The sequence below is a fragment of the Aptenodytes forsteri genome, unplaced genomic scaffold (genome assembly GCF_000699145.1).
Source record: "Aptenodytes forsteri isolate BGI_AS27 unplaced genomic scaffold, ASM69914v1 Scaffold366, whole genome shotgun sequence".
NCBI classification, from domain to species: domain Eukaryota; kingdom Metazoa; phylum Chordata; class Aves; order Sphenisciformes; family Spheniscidae; genus Aptenodytes; species Aptenodytes forsteri.
In genome coordinates this window covers 1524369-1547648 of record NW_008794621.1, presented here as the reverse complement: position 1 = coordinate 1547648, position 23280 = coordinate 1524369, and the positions used below count along the sequence as shown (strand labels likewise).

At 40.9% G+C, this 23280-nt stretch overlaps 1 protein-coding gene across 1 annotated transcript in view; it reads right to left on the bottom strand.

Annotated features, from left to right (window-relative positions):
* PTPRR (protein tyrosine phosphatase, receptor type R) overlaps window positions 1–23280 on the bottom strand; it is a gene marked incomplete at its 5' end in the record, with an annotated part of 144098 nt that overhangs the window by 57410 nt on the left and 63408 nt on the right. The window contains 4 exons of the mRNA XM_009273213.1: window positions 3295–3557; window positions 10334–10444; window positions 18218–18373; window positions 21731–21844. Coding sequence (XP_009271488.1) covers window positions 3295–3557; window positions 10334–10444; window positions 18218–18373; window positions 21731–21844 — 644 coding nt within the window. The remainder of the gene's footprint in view (window positions 1–3294; window positions 3558–10333; window positions 10445–18217; window positions 18374–21730; window positions 21845–23280) is intronic.

Genomic DNA, 23280 nt, shown 5'->3' with positions numbered 1-23280 from the left:
CACGGACAAAAGAATAAAGAACGCCGGCCGCCTCGACGCCAGGTCCGGGGAGGCTGCGGGTGCCGGGGGAGGCGGCGTGTCGCCCGCTGGCTCTAGGGGTCACCCTGCCCACGCCCGGGCTCGCTCACAACCACCTTCAGCGAGGCACCGAGCACCGGGCCGCGTGTGTGTCACACGCACATCGCCTGCGGCAAGAATTCTACGCGTTCGATAGCGCGAATGTTCGGCCGCCTCGACGCCAGGTCCGGGGAGGCTGCGGGTGCCGGGGGAGGCGGCGTGTCGCCCGCTGGCTCTAGGGGTCACCCTGCCCACGCCCGGGCTCGCTCACAACCACCTTCAGCGAGGCACCGAGCACCGGGCCGCGTGTGTGTCACACGCACATCGCCTGCGGCAAGAATTCTACGCGTTCGATAGCGCGAATGTTGCATAATCTGCTGGGGAAGCTGTGTCTTACAGAAATAGCTGAGTAAGAGCCTTTCCAGATACGCAGAAAAAAATGTACGTGGACTTGGCTCTAGTATTCAGAAGCGCAATACATTTTGAGAAGCTGGACAAACTCCTAGAAACGTTTTGATCTACGGACAGCTGTCCATTAACAATTTGTCTGCCTCTCTACCAGCCAGTGCTATTCCTACTAAAAATGGAAAGGTTCAGAGGGCCAGATGCTGATGTGGTGCTTTGTGAAAACTCAGTTCCACCGTATTTTTGCATTTAGATATGCTCCTCAAAGCAGCACCTAGTGTGTAGAGCAGGCAGAGCTTGAGAGGCAGGCATCGTCCGGCTTTTCCGCTCCATCCTTCAGAGATACTGTCACAAACTTCCCGTCTAGATGGCTAGGCACAGTGGCTGGCTCACTCCGTGGTTTGGCCCATGGTCCGTTGATTTCTCTTTGAAGAGATACAGTTTGGTCTGGATCATAATAGGCATTTCATGACTATGGATCACACTTAAGGGAGTTTGGATAGTTAGAAAATACTGCTCAGGAACCACTGTCAAGTCATCTGTCAAAGGAATCTCAATGCTAAGTTTGTCAGGAGCCCCCATATCCACACTAGCCTGCCAAGAGCTCCTTCCCCTGACAGAAACCAAAATCAGGGTAGCAAACATTATTTAATGGGTGCCCCCAAGCTGTGGCTATGAGCAGGAGGGGACCTCCAAGCTTGATCCCACTCCATACTGACAGAAAAAGGGCTGCGAGCAGACTGTTTTGTGCAGTGTGCTGCTTGCTGTGTGCAGACCCATGCTGTAAGGTCCACCGCTCCCACGTGTAATGAGGATGGCCCAAGGTTGCCTAGCACAAGGTTGTTGTGGGGCAGAAAGGTGGAGAGGGGTTTTAAACTGTCCACATACCTGGTCATTAGATGATGTCCAAGGCAAAATGTGTTCCTGCATTATTACTTTTTGCCTCCAATGCTTCTGTGTGTCAAAATGTGTGTAAATTTGTTCATAGTACAGGATATAGTAAATAAATAAGAAATACATATAATAATAGCTGCTTATTTCAGAGGAGGACAACCTATTCCCTACAGTTCTCTCCCTCACATCCCCAGACCTTCGTATCACTGAGCTTGAAATAACCTTAAACCACCATTTCTTAGAAGTGGAGTTGGGCTGATAAAGTGTAACTGTGTTAAACATGACAAAAAGGATGGCAGAATGGGACGTTATCACAATTGCTTTCACTTTTTCACAATGGCCTAGTAGTGTTCTTTTACAGTAGAAATTGAAGTGCTCAGTTCCTTCGACTCTTTTTCCTTAGTAATAAGCTGAAGTGCCTGGTTTATTTGACCAAACGTCAGGTTTAGTTTCCTCTTTGTATCTCAGCTCTCCATTTTGACACATCTGAGACAGAACTTTGTCCTTCCAAAGGATGAAATTTGTTTTAGGAGTATTAAATGCTGAGTTCCTATCTGCGGTGGTGGAAATTAAGATCCTAGATCAACAGTTTTTATTTTCTTTGTTTGAGCAATGGAAAAATTTCTTCCCCAGTCCTTATGTACAAACTCCCTCTACAAATTCCTTCATCCCAATCCCTCTCAACTATTACGTATGCTATGTTAGGTACTAGATATTATAAACCAGCTATGTGATCCCATGCTCGTGTGCTTTATTTTTAGGGTCTTGTGGAATGAGAGCAACTATCAAAACGTATTTACTTGTTTCCTCCATTCCTTATTTTTTTAGCTGCAGCAATATCACTACATACTTATGACAGTTCTGCCTTTCAGCTTCTTTTACTCATGGAAAAATCAGTCCCCCTCCCTTAGCTCTGTCTGTGGCTCATAAAGCCATTGATAAAATCTCTGTCATTGAAATCCCGTGGTTGAAGCCGAATCGGGGTTACTGCTCAACTCGGAGAGTCCTCACAGACAAGGCTCCGCTTGGTCTCCTTTTCATTCTGATTTCCCCGTCATATCTGCGTGGCATCTGTTCTTTCATTTATTGTCTGTGCTGGGGTAGCAGAGTTCAGTTGCACGGCTGCATGCTACGTTAGTTATTCAGAGCACTGATGCTCATGAAAGCGGCCTGCAGCCATCAGGCAAGAAATTGTACAGGTTTCTAACAGAGGAGAGACAGATGTCAGTGTGCATTCTTCTGTGGGAAGAATAACTAGTTTTATAAAAAGAGCACTGGCCCAGTTTTTGAAAGGTAGAATGAGTGGCAAGGTTTGGCGCCCAAGTATTTCTGAGGAGCTGCATGCAAGGGTCGGTTTCATTACTAATCACTTCTTTCTCTTTTTTGTAAAGCCTGTAGACCTTGGACTGTATCCCGATCATCATGGAAAGCTGGATTTAAGAAGAAAAATTATCTAAAGGTGATAATGGAAACACTGTATGAGATTGGTAAATGCACTCATTTGGTGTAAATATTTCTTCTTTTTGAGTTTCCCATGTGCTAGGGACTCCCTGACAATGATAACGTCCTTTGCTGACAAAACATAACCAGCCCTTGTGCCCTCTGCCAGGATCTCCAGGATCAAAACAGGCAAAAATCAATGGAAAATGAAAAATTATTTATTGGGAGTAATTGTTGGAAAGGGGAAGAAACAAATTAGCAAAAAGAATTCCAGTACTGCAGTTAATCTCAGCCCAAACTTCTGGACCTTTGCTCATACGAAAAGAAAACGAAAGGAGAGAATACCCATGAGATAGATATTAACACACCAAAATCCCACTTCTCAGAGGTCCATATGGCAAAGTCCCCCATTCGTTGACAGAAGAGACACATATGAAATCATACAGCATGAGTATAACAAAGCAGGATAAATCCTGAATGTGCTGGGTACCATCCTACCTTTCCTGGAGCCCCACGGGTTTCATTCTGAAAGGAGATGGACTGGCACACAGGGGAGGTTTGAGCTCAGGAACACATTGGCCTTGAGGGTCCACTACAACATTGACAATCTTTGGAGCCTGTTCAGGCTGGACCATGCTGTTGGTGGTCTTATACTCGGACTGAGATGTCTGCAGGGGAAGGGGTGAGAGGTGGATCTCCTGCTTCTTTTCCTTCTCTTGTCTCAGTGACAACTGGATCTTCTCCTTTAATCTGTACAGAACCTACAGAAACAAAGAGGAAAGCCCAATCTCAACTCCGTGGTAAAGAAAGCAAGGAAAGTATCACAAATGCTGGATAAGATTGCTACACGTGGCTTTCATTCCTAGAAGGTAAGCCACAAGTTGTGTTACGCAGCATTTCCCACAACAGGATAAATATTTCCATTACATAAACCACAGTGTGTACACGTGGGCAGTAGGGATTTTAACAGTTCTCGTTGTGAGCCAGTAACTATTTGTAATACCAGCAGTTGTATTATTAAAGGGGCAAATAACATAGAATGGAAAATAGTTACAAAAGACACTGTGAAGAAGGCAATACTGATAAACAGAGTAATTGTAGAAAAATTTGGAAGAATTTTAACACAAGAGAGAAAATAGCACAAAATAAAATAGATGCTCATGATATATCCAGGTACATGTCTCTAATTATAGCAGCCTCAATTTGTTTTAGAGCAGATGTTCTTAAAAGCTCTTACTCATTTTGCATGGAGCTGATGGTTGAACAGGGTAACTTTACTAGGCCACTTTTGTAACAGTAGGCTGCTACTACTCTGAAATACTCCTCAGGATAAGGATATCCCCCAATATCCTCAGAGAAACATAACCTGTTCTGGACTAAAGCTGAAGCGATGCGTGGCCTATGAAGCTATTTAAGCATCTGTTCAGAGAAGTGTGTTTTACAACCACCAAGACATTGACGTCTGAACATACTGTAATACCAGGATGTCCACCTATTGCTTATGAACTTGGATGTCAGATATCTGCAGCAAAAGCTTTTCAGAAGTTGTACTGAACCTCTTCCACTGAACTCCACACTGATGTTGCTGTACACCGGCTTGGTGAGGGCTGGCGAGTAGCATGTGCTCGGTAATGTCACTCCAGAGGAACCTTTGTTACGCCTATTTAACACATCTTAATCTCTCTTGAGGGGAATGCAAAAAATTATTTCTGAGCCGTAGTTGTGCCATTTTCAAAATGTGCCTTACAACCTATGAAACTGAGGAGAATTACTATCCTAAGTATTGTGTGTGGAGGTGGGTGAAAGGCACTTACACAGCTTTTTGAAGGTGTCTGCAGATACCCTTATACCTTATACTCTGCTTTATCTGTTGCCGTAAAGTATTTGAATTGAATCCTGGTTTGTAAAGCCATAAAGACAAAGCCTAGACCAACGCATTTTTCCACTGCAAGTCAGAAGCTCTTTGACAGCTGTTGCCCCGCTAGCACCGCATAAAGATCTATCACTCCATAGCTTTCCCGTGAAGACTGGATATATCTGATGGGTTTGTTTTTTCAAGGATTAGCATTAGAGGTTTAGCTGGGAACTGACCTAATGTCATTAGCAATACACCCATTAAACAAGACTTAGCTACGTAAACCATCTGTTCATTCAGTAGAGTTTAGAATTAAATTGCATGGATAAGATAAGCTGCTCTTTGCCATTATTTTGCAGAAAAAACAGCCCTACTATGAAGCAAAGACACAGGTATCAGTAAAGATAAAACAGGGGCTTGAAATGTTTTAAACCTCTTTTCCTCCAGTGATTGCTTTGGTCTCATTTGTTTCTGGTAACGCACAGATATACAGCTCAGACATTCACGGTCATGACAATGTTAACCATACCTTCTTGTCACTGATACATTTTGACATAGTTTCATCCCTTGGAGACCCAGGGAATTATGTTTTTGACTTCCAAAAACCTGGATGAGTATTATTTCATATCCTTTTTAATACTCTATTATTAGACCCTAGGAAAAAAGATAGCCTGCCACCAGCAGAAGTTGAAAAAAAGCTGAAGAACCACATTTGATTTAAGAGCTAACACACTTTCCTCAAAAAGCGTGGTCAGGGCCATCATGTTTTTAATGAATTCCAGGTGAAAGTCAAGGAAACAGAAATGGCCAAAAAGACAGCGATCAGCCCAATCACCAAGCTCTGCAAAGGGAACAACTTAGTTGTAATCATATTTCAAATCAGTTTAAACACATCTGTCAGTATGGATGAAAACAGATATGAAGCCCTTAAATTAGGAAAACGGACATTTTACTGATACTTCAGAAGATCCGTTGTGAGAATAATCAAGAGGCATGGAGCAACTGAACTACCCGAAGTACTATTTTCCAGGACACACAAGGTGGGTCACCTGTAATTTTTTCATACATTAAGCCTAGGGTTCAAAGCCACAGTCCAAAAGGAAAATGTCTTCTTTCTGCCTTCTCTTTGACAGCTTATATGGAAGAATGACAGGGTGCTGACAGCATGACATTCACTCTTTATATCTCTGCTCAGATTTCTGCATAGGAAAGCTGAAATGTTATGCCCTAGCTTGGCCAGTACCTCCTACCTACCCATTCAAAATACCAGTGGAAACTGCTTTTATTCATCTTCAGAGGTCGACAGGAAATCCCAATGAGATAACTGTGTCTCCAGGACGAAGATCTTGGCAATGGTCATGTGGAGCAGTGATATGAAAACTCATCTGCCTAGAGATATTTAGGGCACCCAGGACTGTATAGTAAAATCTCCCAGAAACCATGGAAATTCACTCTAATTAAAAGCATTCTTTCTAACAAGTACTTATCAACACATGTGTGAGGCTGTGTGTGTATCTCTGCATGAGCAGAGCTATTGTGCATGTGTATACATGAGAAGAAAATCGAGCAACAAAATTTCCCTCAAACCCTGGGGAAGGGATGAAAGAACAAAAATGTGACAGATGTTAGTCGTGTTGTTTGATGCATTACTGGGAGGCATTTGGATACCATGATTTGAACGCACTATAAAAAGTCCTATAGAAGCAGAATAAAAGAATTCAGACAATCTAGGACTAGTTTATAGACAATCCCCCTAATAATCTAGGACTAGTTTATAGACAATCCCCCATTAGGGGGATTGAAGTTGGCTTAAACACTCCTGCAGTATGATAAAAATACATACCATTAATTTTGATTTAAATCTTTAAACTGGCAAAAGCTGAAGTTGATAGGCTGATATTAGTTAGTTGTATATATTCTACAATCAAATTGCTTTCAGAAGTCCTGCACCACTTTATGAATCCTGAAACTTGTAAGTTTAAGAGCAAGGGATAGGTCATGTGAAAATTAGATGCCAGAATGCATTTTTTTGTTGTTCAATATTCTTCTTGTCAAAGAAATTCCTAAATACAATCATGAAGCTGAAAAAATATTTATCATTTAAGTAACTATCTCCCCAAAGCATCAAATAACTGTTCATAACTCACAAAACACTGGAGACAGTAGTAAAAATTTAGATCCTCACAATTTGTTGACAAGGCAAAGTTCATGGAATCATAGATTCATAGAATAGTTTAGGTCAGAAGGGACCTTTAAAGATCACCAAGTCCAACCCCCCTGCCATAAGCAGGGACATCGTTCACAGGTCAGGTTGCTCAAAGTTCATGTCTTTCATTATTTTAAATGAAAAAAAATCATACTTTTTGATTTTTTTTTAGTGGGAAAAAGAAAAACATTTAGAAAACCCTCTTATCACAACTAGCTACAAATATTTCATAATCTGAAGGTGATAATTCCAGACTACTCAACAGATACTTATATGTACATATTTTAAAAAAAAAAAAAAAGATATACTGGTTTATTAAAACAGGCAAAATTAGTAAGAAATATGATAGCAAATAATTTAACCCACTTTCAAATGTTGTGTTATTTAATAAATTTAGTGATGGCTCAGTTATTTCTCTATCTATGTAACGTAAAAAATAGAGAGACCTGTTTTACACATAGGAGTGCTAAAAATATTTATTCTTACTTAGCACTTTGCTTGGCAAACTTTATAAATGATGTACGGTGTTCCCAGTGGAAGTGAGCCCACGGTCAGCCCATGATGAGGATAGCAATGAGCTGCGTGTTGGCTTCCACGTATGATGAATCGCTCCTGAGATGCAAGAAGTTCCCATACCACGACGACGAGGACTAGCTGAGTAAATACATAAAACGACCTCAGAGGTACAATTTACAAGTCCGAATTTAGCTCATGTGCTGCCGTATTACACTGTTTAGCAATACTCTGCACTGTAGATTTTTTTGTATAGAGGCCAGATATTTGTTAAATTCCAGCCAAGCATTAAGAAGCCTAAAGGCTGTTAATGCACAGCGCGCTCTCAGCGCAGGGAAGCATCATGATTTGTAAAATCCAGTTAAGAGACAAGGCTGCACATTTTACCATTTCTGCAGAAATTACACAGAACAAAGCAATAACACTGACAATTCAGCTGCCTTACACTGAGCACTGTTGATCATCATAATCATCACTTAAAGTACTTCCTCCTCCACACTTTAAAGGACACTTCCAAGTCATCTACAGATGCAGGCTAAGCTTTCTGCTTTTGGGCCCTCTAAACTATACATAACCACCTATGGACAAACAGATGCCTACCCTGTAACTTCAAAAAAAATGCCGCATTTTGGTGGTCTCATATGGTTGCTACAGCCAAAGCTACTTAGGATGACACCTAATGCTTTATGCTAAAGCTGAATGGTCTGATAGACTGCAATGGATGAATCTGAAATACTGAATTCCTACTTTTCATAAATCTGCCACTCTGACACACATAAAGTGGGATGAAAAACAATGTGAGCTGTTTGTTAGCCTTACAGATTGCACAATCTCCATGTATTAGCAGGTCCTGGCAAAATCTGAGACAGTGTCCATTTACACAGTCTAAACAGTAGCACATGTAAAAATACAGGTTGGACCTGGGAGGGGACAGAAAGGGGAATGCCTGCAGGAAAGACCGCAGCATCATAGTAAATCCATCTGGAAGGGAGTTCAAGGAGTCTACTAGTATTTACCTCTGCCCTAACTCCAGATCAGCTACACCCAAACTATTCCTGACAGATGCTTGCCTAAAACCTTAATGGGTGAAAACTCCCGAGCTTCCCCAAGCAATGCACTCCAGAGTTTAGTGACCCATGCGATAACAAAGTTCTTTCTAATGAGTCAGCCAAATCACCCTTTCAAAAAATTTGCTGCTTTTCCAATCCCCAGTGGAGAAAGTATTATCTTCTTCCTTACCACAGCCTTTGAAATCTTTCCAAGTTTGAGAACTATCATGTTTCTCCTTGCTCTTCTTTTCTCTGTCATAAATAAACCAAATTATTTTATGTCTTCTGTATCTCTGATCACTCTTGTATCTCCTCCCTACTATAATTGCCTGACATTTCTCACAAGTGTGGTACCCGAAAGAGACCATAGAGAATGAGTAAGACATGATACTATAACCAAATTATTACCAGAGCCAAGTTGAATGCAGATCTTAGAGATCATATCCTCATTTACACATCCCAGGGCAAGAAGTGTATTTTTTACAACAATGTGATGTTACTCATTTACTTCAGTGTGTGCTCTGTGGTACTGCTGGAACCTTTCCTACAGAACTGTTGCTTTGTCACGTATTTCCTACATTGTATTGATGCCCACGATTACAGCAGCATTCTTGTTATTTCCCATCTTTTCTCCAGCATCTTAAGAATATTTTAATTTCTGATACTGTCCTCCACAATACTTACAATTCCCAGTACCATCTACGCATTCCAAATAATTAATGGAAATATTGTGTAGTACCAGGACAAGGACAGACAGCATTTTCTATACCCTTCCAGTTAAACAGTCAGTAATGACCAAAATATCTGCTTCTCCAAAGTAAAAAGTTTGAGTAAAAGTTAGTACTTCTAGAATTACCCTCCTTTTTTTGCGTGAGATGGCACGGAGAAATGGAGATGACTAGGAAGTAGAAATTATATAAAGCAACAATTTTTGTGAGAAAATAAGTGCTTTTCAAATCTTAGGGAGACTTTAAAAGCTTAAATAAGATTTTGTTATAAATGTGATTGTTTATTAGTATCTTCAGTTTAAACATTCTTTCCATCTTAAGGTTGTAAGTGAGAAATCCATCTAGGTTAAAGAAAATTAAATGTGTTTGAAAGCAAAATATCTCAAAAGACTCCAAGATACTATGTGTTCATAAATGCTGAGAATTGTCACCGAATTCAGTAAATCCTTATATTTATGCACCACAGAAGAAACATACAATTCAGAGAAGGAAAACATGTGAGATACAACATTAGAAAAAATGCAAAAATTACCCTATGAAAGTCAGTGGTGGTGTAGTCTTGTTCATCTTCTGTGTAACCCTTTCACATCTCATATTCAGCGTATTAGAAGTATGTCTAATGCCCAGAAACCTGGCCACTGAACACACACAATGTGAATGGCAAAGTTGTTCAAAAATATGATCACTCCTTCTATGATTCAATGATTCTATGTACTTACTAGTTATTTCAGTTTAGAATTTGTATATTCAATACATGAATACCGCACACACTCCAACAACTGTGCATTGACAACATTGTATCAATGTGGCATTGTTTTTACTACCCAATAAAACTGAAATACAGGCAGCTAACGCGACTTCAGGGATGCTGGGACCTTAGTAAGTAGGTTGAGAAGTCATCACTCAACGTCACTACACAGTTACTCTGCAGATTTAAGAGTCCATTATTTATTTCTTCAGCTTCCTTCTAGTTACATTCTTCAGTTGGACTCAAAATGTATCAAGAAATGTCGTTCTTCAAACTTTGGCCTCACATCATTATAAAAGTGACCAACTCTTACCTTGTAGCTGAGTTTTTAATAGCTTTGAGAAAACACCTCTCACGTAAAGAATGTGTGACTCTATCCTTCAGACTGAGAAAAGCATGAAGTAAAGAACAGCAAAAAAACGTAAAAAGGAAACTTACCATTAAACAAGTTACTAGAATGACAAAGATGCTGAGAAATATGACAACCGCATAAAATCCTTCTTTGCTCCAGATTTTGTCTGCTTCACGCTGGCCTTGCAAAACATTTTTCTTTTTTAAGCAATAAAACAGAAAGAGGAAGAGAAAAAAAGTTACACAGTAGCGTGCGCAGATTAAATAGCTCTCGTCAGGCATTAATCACCCTCCTCAGCTTCGTCACAGTTCACATTCCACAGTATATGGCACTCACTTTGAACGCTGCTCTTTGCATACCCACCTCGGCTACGTACCCCGCCTGCGCTCTGCGTGTCCGTCTGCGTGCGTGCGACCCGGGGGTCCTAACGCTACGCGAGACGATCTAAGACCTTCTCCGTGGCTGCTGAGATAACCCTCCACCAGGAGTTATGGGCTGGTTGAAGGTAAGCAAACAAGACCCGCGGTCTTTCTTGGAAACTACCTGGCTCATCAGGTAAAAGGGCAGCGTTCCCGCGTGGGCTGCAGGAACCGCTCGCCCTGCCTCTTTCTCCCTGTTGCTTATCTCCGGCCCCAGCACCCACGCGCCAGCCTCGGGACTGTTTACACTTGACAGAGGAGCAAAGAGCAGGTGACTTGCCAGTTTGCCTTTGTGAGCCAGGAAGCCCTGACACTGTCACCTTTAGAGCACACACACGCATACATGTGCACACGCAAAAAATTCTGATTATGCTGAAAGCAATCTCATTATCCGTCTATCTATAATTCTGATTATGCTTAAAGTAATCTCATTATCTTTGGATTCCTGCTGATAGTACATTTCTAAAACAGCTGTGCACACTAAAATTTCCAGAACTCCTGGGGAACCTCCTGGGGATTATGAAATAATAATAATTGTAAAAGCAATTTTACAATTTATTTTTGGCTTTATTGCAGTGTGGGGACTTGGTTGGGCTATTAAATTACCAGAATTTCACTATGTTTCTAAATAGAGATTTGGTAGTAGAAACAGGGTACATGTACCCTCAGTCTAACTGCAATGTATTATTTAGAATAAAGTATGTCACCTTGTGTTTCTGCAGCCGCAGTTCAGTAGACATTGCTCTCCCAATTTTCAGCTACTTGCTTTTCTTTTCTTTTCTTTTCTTAATTGTGTATTTTCAGTACAGTTCTCAGACTGAGTAAAAATGACTTTCTAAAATTCTGGTTTCCACTGTAAATGTTCAAGGTCTTGGTGTTTCCCTTTCACTGAAATTCCCTAGTGGCTTTAATTAAACTTCTCGTTTAACTAGTGAGTTGTCTTCCTATCTCAAGGTGGCCTTTTTTCCTCTCTGGGAACATTGTATAAGAGGACTGGGAGTTTTCCACAGAGGAAAGAGTTCCTCCGTTTAAAGATGAGTGGCTGCTCACTGGACCTGTGTGACTGCAGGGACCCTCTAGCACTTCACATGGGTACTTCATGCTCCAAAGTCTGCTTAGCCACCGATTAGCCTGCTCTTTTGAACAGTTAATATATCAAGCAAACTCCTTGTGTCCGTCAGCCTCCCAAACATAGAAAGTCCTGATGAAGCTGAATTCACGTGGAAAGGCTTGCTGAGGAGGAGGAGATCAAGGCCTGGGGAAGCGAGGAGAAGCTGACAAGAACCTGCTGCATACTGGATCCCAGTATAGTTTTGGTGGTCCTCCTTTCAGCACAGGTTTGTGCCCTGCTTGCTTTGAAAAGGGCCAGGACAATGCAGATTAAAGTCAATGCAGATGCAAGACGATTCACAGATCATACTGCCACAAAATGCAAACATTTAGAGAAGTATTTGGTAGCATGGTTAATTTACAGAGACTTGCTTGCTAAAAAAAATGCATGTGTATAGTCAGGAGTTGACTGCTTTAGAACTGAAAGCGTAATAAAGAAGAGTTTTCTTTGGAAGTCATAGCCCTAGGGACCAGAATGGAAATCCTTTACCCCCTTCTGCTAAACTACAGAAATGGACCTTGTAAAATTAGTGTATTTGTGTGTGTGTGTGTGTGTAATCACACAGTGTTTCATGATCTGGGCTTAAAAGTATTGCAGATATTGACAGTTTAACAAGGTTTACAAGCGTCAGTCTTGTGTTTAGTGAGCAACTTAAAACCCAGGGCTTTCAAAGATAAGCTGGAAATCTTGCCAAATATTTCTGCAAAAATTGTTCCGAGGCATATTCAAACAGCATTGCCACTCTAACGGGGTGCAGCTCTCCGTGCAATCTGCTACCTCAGCACAGCAAGGTTATTCTGCTGTGCTCAGGTCCAGGACTCGGGTCCCAATACTGGCTCACAGCCCAAAACTGCAGCTGCTCCGCACTCAGGACTGCTCCTGTTGAACTCCATGGGAATCCCACGGCGACAGCAGCAGCTGCAGCTCTGGCCCATTAACTATAAACTAAGCGTTTGACCCTGGGTAGGTTACCTGACGGCTTTCCAGTGTTTCAGATCTCTCAGGAGGAAATCTAGATAAAAAGCAGGAGTTGAAGGAGAACTGGCCGTGCTGGCCTTTTGTAAGTGAGTAAATGGGGGGTTTTGTACCTCTTCACTGAAAGGACAAATACACTAAAAAGTAAACGAAGAGCTAATAGGACTTTTTGACTCAATGGGTGAGAGACTTTAATTAACTAATTCATTAGTGTCACAAAACTTTTTAAATATTTTACAATAGACTTTGTGTGCATAACTGAGTCTAAAAGAATTAATCTCTATGATGTCTGTCTAATGGTACGTGTGTTCAGGATACATTTTTCCCTGATTTGTCTTTCTAAAAATAAAGTTCAAAGAATATTACCGAATGTATGCTACAACTTTAACAGGTCTCACACACCACTTTGAAACACTGAAGTAGTACCTTCACCTAACCAAGGAAATCTCTCCCCCGGATCTAACTGAGCGGTATGCAGGACAGCAGAATCATTGCTCAAGCTGCTCCCTAATGACAGGAGAGGCTGCGACCTACAGTAACTGAGTCATTTCACGCCCACAATAAGGAATTGCTTTCTGAAACGTCAGTGCTGCTCATTCAGAACTTTGTTCCTTGGTCTGGGAGAACTGATAAGATGGACGGCAACTGCCACGCTCACTACAAATTGTTGACGCCCAGGAAACATAAGCTCACAGGATGGCCACATGCTGTGGAAAAAGCAAAAGAGAGAGGACTTCTGTCCATGACCACGGGCAATGAGCCTCCCACACGGAGATGTGCTGTGTCTCAACTGACTGATGTTACTCCACATTTCTCTCACTCCGTTGGGATCCTCTTCCTGCCTGAGAATCCACTAAGACTTTCAGATAGTTTTTGAGGACTGGGATTGTACCACTGCCATCAGAGGGCAGGAAGATAAACTCAAGCTGAGCTGCAAAAAGCCACAGCTGATAAAGGCCAGGGGAATACCACAGCAGGTGAGCTGGCAGGGGAGTTCCAGTAGCTCAGTGACCATCAGGTCCCAGAGCAAACCTGGCTACAGGGAGGAAGGCTCATCATCATGTACATCATCAAAAGCATCATCCCCCAGTGTTTCACTCCATTCCCTAAGGAGTGTCCACAATCAGGTGAGTCATTCAAGCAGAATTAGCCAGGTTAATTTAAACAGTTTAAATTCAACATAATTCAAGGTAGGGAAGAATCAATGTATTCTAAACAATTCCATGCCATTGTTAACCGTACTGAAGAGTGCCTGCACAGGTATCTGCTTTGCTCTGAACTGGAACAAATGTGCTTAGAAAAATGATTTTTTATAAATTTTTTTTTTTAAAAAAAGACATTAAAAATCTACTCTGGCCTTTCTGGTCTTATTATGGAAACATAGTGGATTATTTCTATGAACAAATAAAATGAGCAGCCAGCTTTTGATAATAACAAGAGAGACATTGACCTGAAGTAGTCACTGTAAAATCTGTGACTGAAAGATCCTGCCAAGGTATCAGGAGCTGCCAGGAAAGGTAAGTCTTCACCAGAAAACAGGTGAATTTGCAAATTGGGTCCGTTAACCCCAGTTAGTTCCTTGGGCTGAAACACTAATGAAAGCACGGCAAGCTGTAGTTCTGAGCTAAGAGGAAAACTTACAGGGAGCTGGGAATAGAACTTAAGATCAAAAAGGGTTCATTGAAGTTCACACTGAGTTACTTTGCTTTTTCTGCTATTTTAACTATGTTAGCTAAGGCAGCTTAGGAAAGTCTGCCAAGAAATCACTTCCAGCCCCAGTGAAAACATGCGGGAACATGGGTGACCTCTCAGACTCCCAGGACACTGGATAATAGCCACTTAACATCTCCCATAACGCAGCCTCCCCAAAGACTCTACCTTACACGTGTGTGTGATAAAGTGTTGTGATTTCATGTCAAAGCTGGCAGGCCTGCAGGGCTCCTGTCCCTGTTGCGGTGCTCTGCTTGCACCCATGCAGGTGTAGCGCTACATCTGCCTTGGGTGATCACAGGAGCATGTCCTTGTGCTCTGCTTTGTTCCCGGGCGCCTCTGTTGGCCTAGGCTGTTGTAATTTCTAAGCTATTGGTTTTGATCACTTGTCCTTACAATGACTTATGGTTTCTGTATGCTTTAAGTGCATGATTGGTTCCTTTGATTTCTTCCCTAAGAAGTTAATATCACACACTTCAAAGGCAACCAACAGAAGCCTTGTGCAAGGAGGCTGTAATGGTACATTTTGGGATTGCATAATTTTGGCACGAACTCTGGAAAATTCTCCTTTAGTGCCGCATCTCCTGGCTGGCAGTTAGCTTATCTCTCAAAAGACAGTAACCCTTATTTTACCTACTGTAACTTCAGTTATTCTTGTCATTCAAAACCATTTCAAGTTCTCTTCTACTCTACTAAGCTCTGAAATCCAATAGTATTTTCTATTTTCCCTGAGCACAATTTAAAGACATTAGGAAGTCAGGTTTCCCACACCATAATAACATGGACTGCCTGAGTCATTGAATTTAGTCCCACCAACAAGCAACAGCTGGGTAATTTGTTCTGGGGAAGCCTGCTCCTGGCCCTGCTACACACCATGGAGCAGAACACAATCCCACTTCAGACACAAACTTCAGACATACATAATAAAAGAGCCAATGCTACAACTACAATAGGCCATTGGAAGAGAAAGGACATATGGAAGGCATTGCCATTTCCCTGGATCCCTGAAAGGGCAATGACTCCATCAAATTAAATTTTCGCATTCCCACAGGTACACAATCCATTCTACACCAGGCAGCAAAGGACTCCAGGGGTTCCTACAGCAAAGGCATATAGAGAATCTGCCCTTTCAGCTACTGCAGAATAAGAAACTAAGATATGAATTTTGAGACAGGCAATTTAATTGAAAATATATCAGTCAGTGATTAATGCATCAACAGATGTGAACTGGCAAATTACTACTGGAATGAATGGAAATGTAGTTCCAGTCACCTACATCCGCTGAGACTTTTGCTGTTTATGGTATCGCATGGGCTGAGACTTTAAGCAGAGAGCTTCAGTTTTCCAATTGGGTTTTCCTACATAATCTTGGTAAAGTTTCTTAGGACAGGGTAACCTCCCCCACCATTAACCCTCTACAGCTGGGGGTCCAGTTTAAGCTAAGCCCTGTTAGAAAGAGTCAACCAAGCAATCTCAGGAGAGGTATCTCAGAGATGGGATGAACTGCCTGCTGGAGGTAATTCTGTCTCTCTGTTTACTGTAGAGAGAGCCGGCAGACTTTGAAGCCTTAGGCAGCTAATACTGAAATAGGCAGCTAAAAAAGGAGATGAAGTCCAGCCTTAACACCTCCGTGTAAGCCACCCACCTAGAAAGATGAGGATAATGCTTCCTTTCTGCACAGACACACTGTGAGTGCACATACAATACTGGAAGAGTGGAAGAGTGTACAGTTTATTAGCTCATGAATTAATTAGGATTGATAGCTCAGGAATAAACACACAAAATGGGTAAAATAATGTGTCAAAGCTATGTCAAGCTTTGCATAACTATATTTTCCTTCAAAGGTTTGCCTGTTTTGATTTTCTTTGCTGGTTTTTTTGGCACGATTTGTTCTTAGAGCAAGTTGAGAGAAGAGTAAAAAACTGGTTAGTAGTTGAGCAAATAAAGATTATATGTTGTTGTCTTTTAGCTGCTGTTTTCTATGAAGTTTTACACATGTAAACAATTTAACAAAATCCAAAAAGAATGCCTATTAGTGTAAAGCTGCATGATTTTTTCAGGATCAGGGCCTTAGCTGTAAAATCTGCTAGCAACTGAAATATTAAAATAACCTCTTGTTTCTCCAACAGTATTAGAAGGAGTTAGAGTCTGCACAACTTTCATTCTAATAATCCTTTTCTAAATGATTCTGTCTGGTTGTCTATGGTTTTTTTCCAGAGAGAAAATTCAAATATCTGAGCACTCCAGATTATTGAAATGTATGTAACATAGATGAGATCTTGAGTTCAGCGCTGTGTTTTTTTCCAGCATCTCTTCATAGCTTGATGCCATTTCTCCATTCATCTATTATTCATATATGTTCTTGTCCCATGTCTACGTGAAGTGTTATTTGTAACTGAAGTACTTGGAACAGATAATTGGATCTATCACAACCGTCAGTCTCATATGCTTCAGTAACAAAGGAAATTCTGACCTAAAGGAAGGTTAGCCCAGGTCGCTGATGGGCGATATAAAGACCTGATTTGACGTTTGGACAGCACTGCTTGGCTTCGTTTTGTATTAGAACAGCTAAAACATGAGAATCTGCTCATGGGCATAGTGGCAGGCTGCTGTAGTAGAGCATGTAAAATTGCATGAAACTGGCCTTGGTTTTTTATTTCATTTTCTGTACCAAAGACATCCTCCAGATTCTTAAACAGAGTTAGAATACTTAACATGAGCAAAAGCATTTCTAATCAGAAGAAATATAGGTGAACATACCAGCCAGTACTAACTCAGCAATGGCTCAAACATAGGTTTGGATATAAAAAAACCAGGAACTCTTTACCCATAGGTGGAAACACAGCTCATCAGAAACTCTCCTTTTTTTCCACTTTTTTGGACATAGACATCTCCTCTGTCAAAATGGGAGCTTCCATGGAAAATGCTGATTCTTGATAACGTTTGAAGTTATTTGGACCTCACACTGAATTCTGAGGGTCTTTATATGTAGGTAAGGGCTTCTAAGACACTAAATAAAATGCAATGTGATGTGATCATGTCCATGAGCTCAGTGATTTCCTCTCCTAAAGGCCTTTGCTTTTTTTCATTTGCTGTGCACAGCTCAAGTGGTCAGCCCAGAATTAGATGTCCATCTCACTGGTAATGTCTGGGACACTGTGGAGATGGCAGTGCAGTCTCTGCTTTGAAATAGATTTTTTTTTTTTTCAAAAAATGGATGTAGTCATACAAATAATAGCTACAAGTTTTATTTTTGCCCTCTTTTTGGAGCACGTAAACAAAATAAATTTCTCACTTCTCCTGAGAATAGAAAGAAGCATGGGTACAACATACAAATTCAGTTTTTCAAAATCATGTCAGACACAAGTTACACAGGTAGTAATGCTCACACCTGACATCTGCATTTCATTTATCTCTCTACGGAAATTGTTATACCTGCCGACCCGCATTAATAGACCAAAAATCTTTGGGCCTTCTTCCTTTAAGGCAATTGATCCATGCTTAGGATCTAAACTCTGATTTCAATGGTTGCCCAGCTGTGTAAGGAGGACCTGGATATTAATGCTTAAATAGCCTAATGAAGCACTATTAAAGTAATTTAACAGGGCTAGCTGTATAATTGCCTTACAGCAGTAATGCCATCTTAGCTTATACATTTCCTGCCTCATGCTTGAGAACCTCAGCATGAAAACAACCAGGGATGTAATAACTGCCAAATCTGTAACAAACTACATGTTAGAAAATTGATAACCAACCTCAGGGGAGACCTCTGTTATTCCAAACTGGGATAAACTCTGATGCAAAATGTTGATATTAAGGGAACGCAGCACTTCTTCAGATGGGAGCGCCTCAGAAATTCCTGGCTTTCGGTTCAGTGGGGACACAAACAGTTCCACACAGTTCTTCTTCCCCTAGGAAAATAAAAAAAATGCAGAATCATAGGAAGGGTGTGAGATTAGATGATCTCTGCTGTCTATAGATTGTAACTATAATGCGAAAATCAAAAGCACAGAATATAAAGGCTGCAACCTGCTCTGTGAGGAGAGTATACCTATTCCCTGACTCCTTAAATCCCATCTGACTGTGCAAGAAAATGCAAATACCATACGTGGGCACGTGGGCTTCACTATTGACAAGGTATCCTCTTCTTGAGTCTAGTACCATTAAACAAGACAGGTCAATGTGACATGGTGAGGGGAGGAGCCATGGGATGGGGTCAAAGGCAAAGTGCCAGCAGGGATTTTAGCAGAAAGTTCATTTTATCTAAGCTGAAATGCAGACCTGTTTTAGAAGGTGGTCCTTAAACAGGAATGCTTAGCATAATGCTGTGCTATTTTGGCACTGCTTTCTAATCCCGTGTCAACACATTGCAGACACATACCACAATGAAATATAAAGTCCTTTTAGTCGACTGCAGTACAACTCCTTAAAATGGCACAACAAAATGAAAGGACCAGAAAAATTTTGTTTACATTCAATGGGCAAGCTGAGAGTGCCTACTCTCCCCTTTATTAATTCCTGCCCTGGTGTCTTTGATGCAGTCCTGGTAGCCCGAGGGGTGCTGTATTAGAGATATCAATGATGCTCAGTCTGTTGCAAAGGAGCAAAAGGAGAGACTGCCAGAGAGTTCCTCTGGTTGAGATAGACTAGAACAGCACCTGAGACCAGCACTCCAGACAGTGCTGATGTCCACACAGGGGGTGGGAACCCGGGTTCCCCAGGGCTATGGCCAACTTAGCTGAGGCTGCGATGTAGAGTCCAGACCTGGGGGGTGCCACACACGCAAGGTAAGCATGGAGATACTACCTGCATTACTGCCTGCACAGGCAAGAACCTCACCGGTCTGGTTATTTGCTATTCATCGTTATGGGATGGGAAAGATCAGTTCAAACTGGGATAATCCTGATTTCTCCCTGCCTCTTTCCCCTCACCTTAAATGTGCATCATTATCTTTACTGAAGTGAAGAAAAAGACATCTTTTGTTATTCTTAAAATATCTAGTTTTGCATTCAGAAGTAGAGCTGCACAGAAAGGGACTCTTTCAAAGAAGTTTACCTTAAATCTGCCCTCTGTGCTCTCTCACATGTGCTGCTGGTCCATCTGCTCGGTAAGGTTGGTAAGGATATTGGCTACTGGTGGGACTGGGCATTTTTCAGTGGGACTATTCAGATCAGCAGGGTGGTAAGGAGTGAAAACAGATCTACAGGTCTGGAGTGTCAGTTCAAGGCAGAGACTTTTGTCAAGCTGAAGAAGCTGATTTGAGGCTACTCGGTCTCTGATGTGGGTAGGTGGCTGGGTCTGGGTGTAGGTGGCAGGCACAAGGCAAGGCTTGGTGGGGATGCAGTATTCCCAGTGTTTTGTGCCTCCTCTGTTTAGGAGTTCCTTTGCCCATTAAAAGGCCTTTATGGGAGGAGGGTTTACTGGAAAGGTTAAGGAGACACTGGAAATGCCCAGTTAATATTTCCTGGCACGCTATGTGTTGTTATATGTAAGAGGCTAGCAGGCCCTCTGCTCTCCCTGTGCCCAACCACATCCTGGCTGCTAGGCTCCTGGTCACTTCTGAGAGCTGCTCACTTGGGAGGGAGTCAGCTTACCTCGCTTCTGTCATCTAAACTGCCTCCAAAGTCAGTGGAGAGAGACTGGCATCTCCAGAGAATTATTTAATCCATCCTAAAATAATCAGGATCTCAATGCCTCTCCTCCTCCAGTTACCCTTCTCTATATTGCTTTTACAGGGAACCTAGATGAGTAGCTTAGACTAGGCTGAAATGAGGTGAGATGAATTTTGATGTGCCCTGCTTGCTTGCCAGCACTCTGCATGAGAGGAATTGTCTCGTGTTAGAAGGATGGGAAGGGGGAATAATGTCTCCTAAGATGTATTTTTCTTCCTTGTGAATTTTGTGTGTGATTTTTAGAGCAAATAGGGTAAAATTTTGTGTTCTTTCTTGTATCATTAAAAGATTAACTCATAGCAGACTGTTACAGATGTTGAGAAGACTAATTAATTAATAGTACTTACTGTATTCCGAGCTATACGCAGGTGCAAAATGACATTACCTCTTCCCTTAGATCACAAATGAGAGGAGAAAGGGAAAGGCTATGGAGCCAGCAGGAAAATAAACAGCATATTTCTTCTGCTTAGTTACATAATTTCCACAGAGCATAGTGAGAAAGCTACTAAGTGACTTAGTATGTTGATATACACATCCCAAACTCTGGAACATTTCTTATTTAATTGTGCTTTTCTCTGAATATGTCTTTCAGCCTTTCATTCTCGTTAATGCAGGGGACAAAGGAGATTTAGCATCACTTGTCAGGAATGAGTGACATCCCTGGCGAACATGAAAAGGGCTACATTGCATTCCTATTGATCTTTTCCGCCGTACTTCTTCTCTGATCCTTTCTCACAGAGACATTATTTGAAGGAGTTTTATAATGCTTTTTGATGTATACAATTCTATCAAGCTATCAAGGCAGGAAATACTTTTATGCTGAACCTGCCAGTTTTCTTCCCTAACATTCAACCTGCATGTAGAATAAAATAACTCTTATTTTCTCTGCAATGTGAATTGAATGCTAGCAATACACACAGGATGTTATGGGGTTTTTTGTTTCATGGCAAAACTATCATAAAAGGACCACAGTGTTAAGAATGTAGGCTCTTAACCATACACAGAAACGCATACAAAGGCAATTGCTTTTAAAAAGTCATTGTTGCTAGAAGCAAATTTGTCATCTTTTGCAAATATGATACCATAGTCTACAAGATAATTTCTGAGCATAGATTGTTATAGCTGAATAGCGAAACATGAGTATTAATATTGTGAGAAGACATTTAATTTACTAATGGAAAGTCTGAGGACAAATTGTAAAGATGCCTTCGAAAGGCAGAATTATATTTTTTGAGCAATATTCAACCTTTGAGAAACAAAACATGAATAAGTGTCTCTTAATGAATGTGATATAGAACTGCATTATTGGAATGAAAAATAAGGGATAAGCAATCTGCTTATGAATAGGACACAAAAGAGATTTATCTGATGTAATTTTTCTCGAGACTGTAACTGAGAATGGTTTCCTTTCAAAAGAAAATTTAAATCATTTTGTAATGGAGATCTATTTTTCTGTAGTGCAGTTAAAAAAAAAATTGGAAAAAAGTATTTTTCTGTCCTATTTTATTGCACTTTTCCATAATGACAGGAAAATAAATTTAAGAGAATTCAAAATAACAAGGTACATTTTATTATACACAGCCCTTTGGTACTTACAACGAGTCTGTTGATATGAACTTGCTGAGGTAACAGTCCCAGTGCTGCTGCTACTCCTTGGCGAAATATCCGAAGCAATGTGATATTCAGCTTATTTACATCCATTTGCAGTGTCTGAAAAACAAAACCAGTTCAAATGAACTCCTTGCTCAACACATTCAGTTCTCAAGATGACTGATCTCTGGGACTCTTCGCTAATTGTTTTTTCCCAGAATGATAATCTGTGCAATCTAACTGCATTGTAATAAAGAACAAGTCCAAAGGAAAATTTAAGCATCTTAAATGCTGCTCATTAGCAAAGTACCACCTTTCCTCAACTACATTCAAAATAGGTTCCAGAGGTTTTTGGCTAAATTCCTTGGACAAGTCACAGTGTTCTGTGACTCAATGACTACATTGAAAATGAAAGTCAAGCATTAAACATCAATTCACCTTTAAAGAATGAGATGTTGGATTTAAACAATGAAGATTTGCTTTGAATATTATCTTAGCATTTCTCCCTGCAGGTGAAGAATGAGTCAGACATAGTGAAATTATACAATTTTAATTTTGATTAGCAGTTTCTGAGATCAAAAAAGAAACATTCTGGATACATTCCACATGCTTGAATTTCCTAAAACTTCCTCAGGTGAGTCAGAGAAGGCTATTAATTCTCAGCAGAGACCAGCCATATCACTGAAGCATTTTCTTTCTCTGTGTCAGAATCATAGTGAAATTTAAATGTTTCCTCAAGTTCAAATCCTTCCTGTAAAGTCAGTGGAATTTTACCCAGGAAATAATTTAGGTTCAAATTTTCTGTTTCCAAGAAGGCCCAGATATGGGGTCTTCACATGACGCCTGGTGGCCAATACTTCCATGTGGTACTTTGGGGTCCCTTCCTTCACTTCCATATCCCCTTTGCAGACAATATGTAGTGGAGAAGGGAGGGAAGAGGAGTATGTCAGATGGTCCCAGAGGGCTTCCAATGTTTCTGGCAACTTCTGACTTAGGAGGTTACTAAGCTCTGACTGAGCCAGTTGACTTGAGCTGAAAAAGATTTTTTATTTTAAACTTTCTACTTGAAGCCATAGATCAGCTTGCTGCTCTGAGGATCCAAGCAAGTATTCTTCCTTCCTAACCAGAGCTTCATAAAGAGAATCAAATACCAATGGGTCAGACATCACATTGGGAATATGGTTATGGTCTAGAAAGAAAGGCAACTTTTTTCTCAAAAAAACCCCAGCATCGGACATTTTGACCATTGTTCTTTATTTGTAAGTAAGTATTTGTAAGTTATGATGTAAAACCATAAAATATTTTCTCTCCTTTTCCACTGTCAACTTGATTTTTCCATCAGTACTGAGTGTTTTTCATCTTTTTCCACTTTTTCTCATTTTTTTACACTAATGGGATTGTCAGGTCTTGATGCATCAACAGAGATCTGCTCTTACCACACAGCTGAGCTTTAATTCAGCTGGAAGTATTATAGGATTCTTCAATTTAAATTACCATTTCTACCCTGGCATTTGCAAAATGCAAAGTCTTCTTCTCTTTGCTTCTTCTTGAATTAG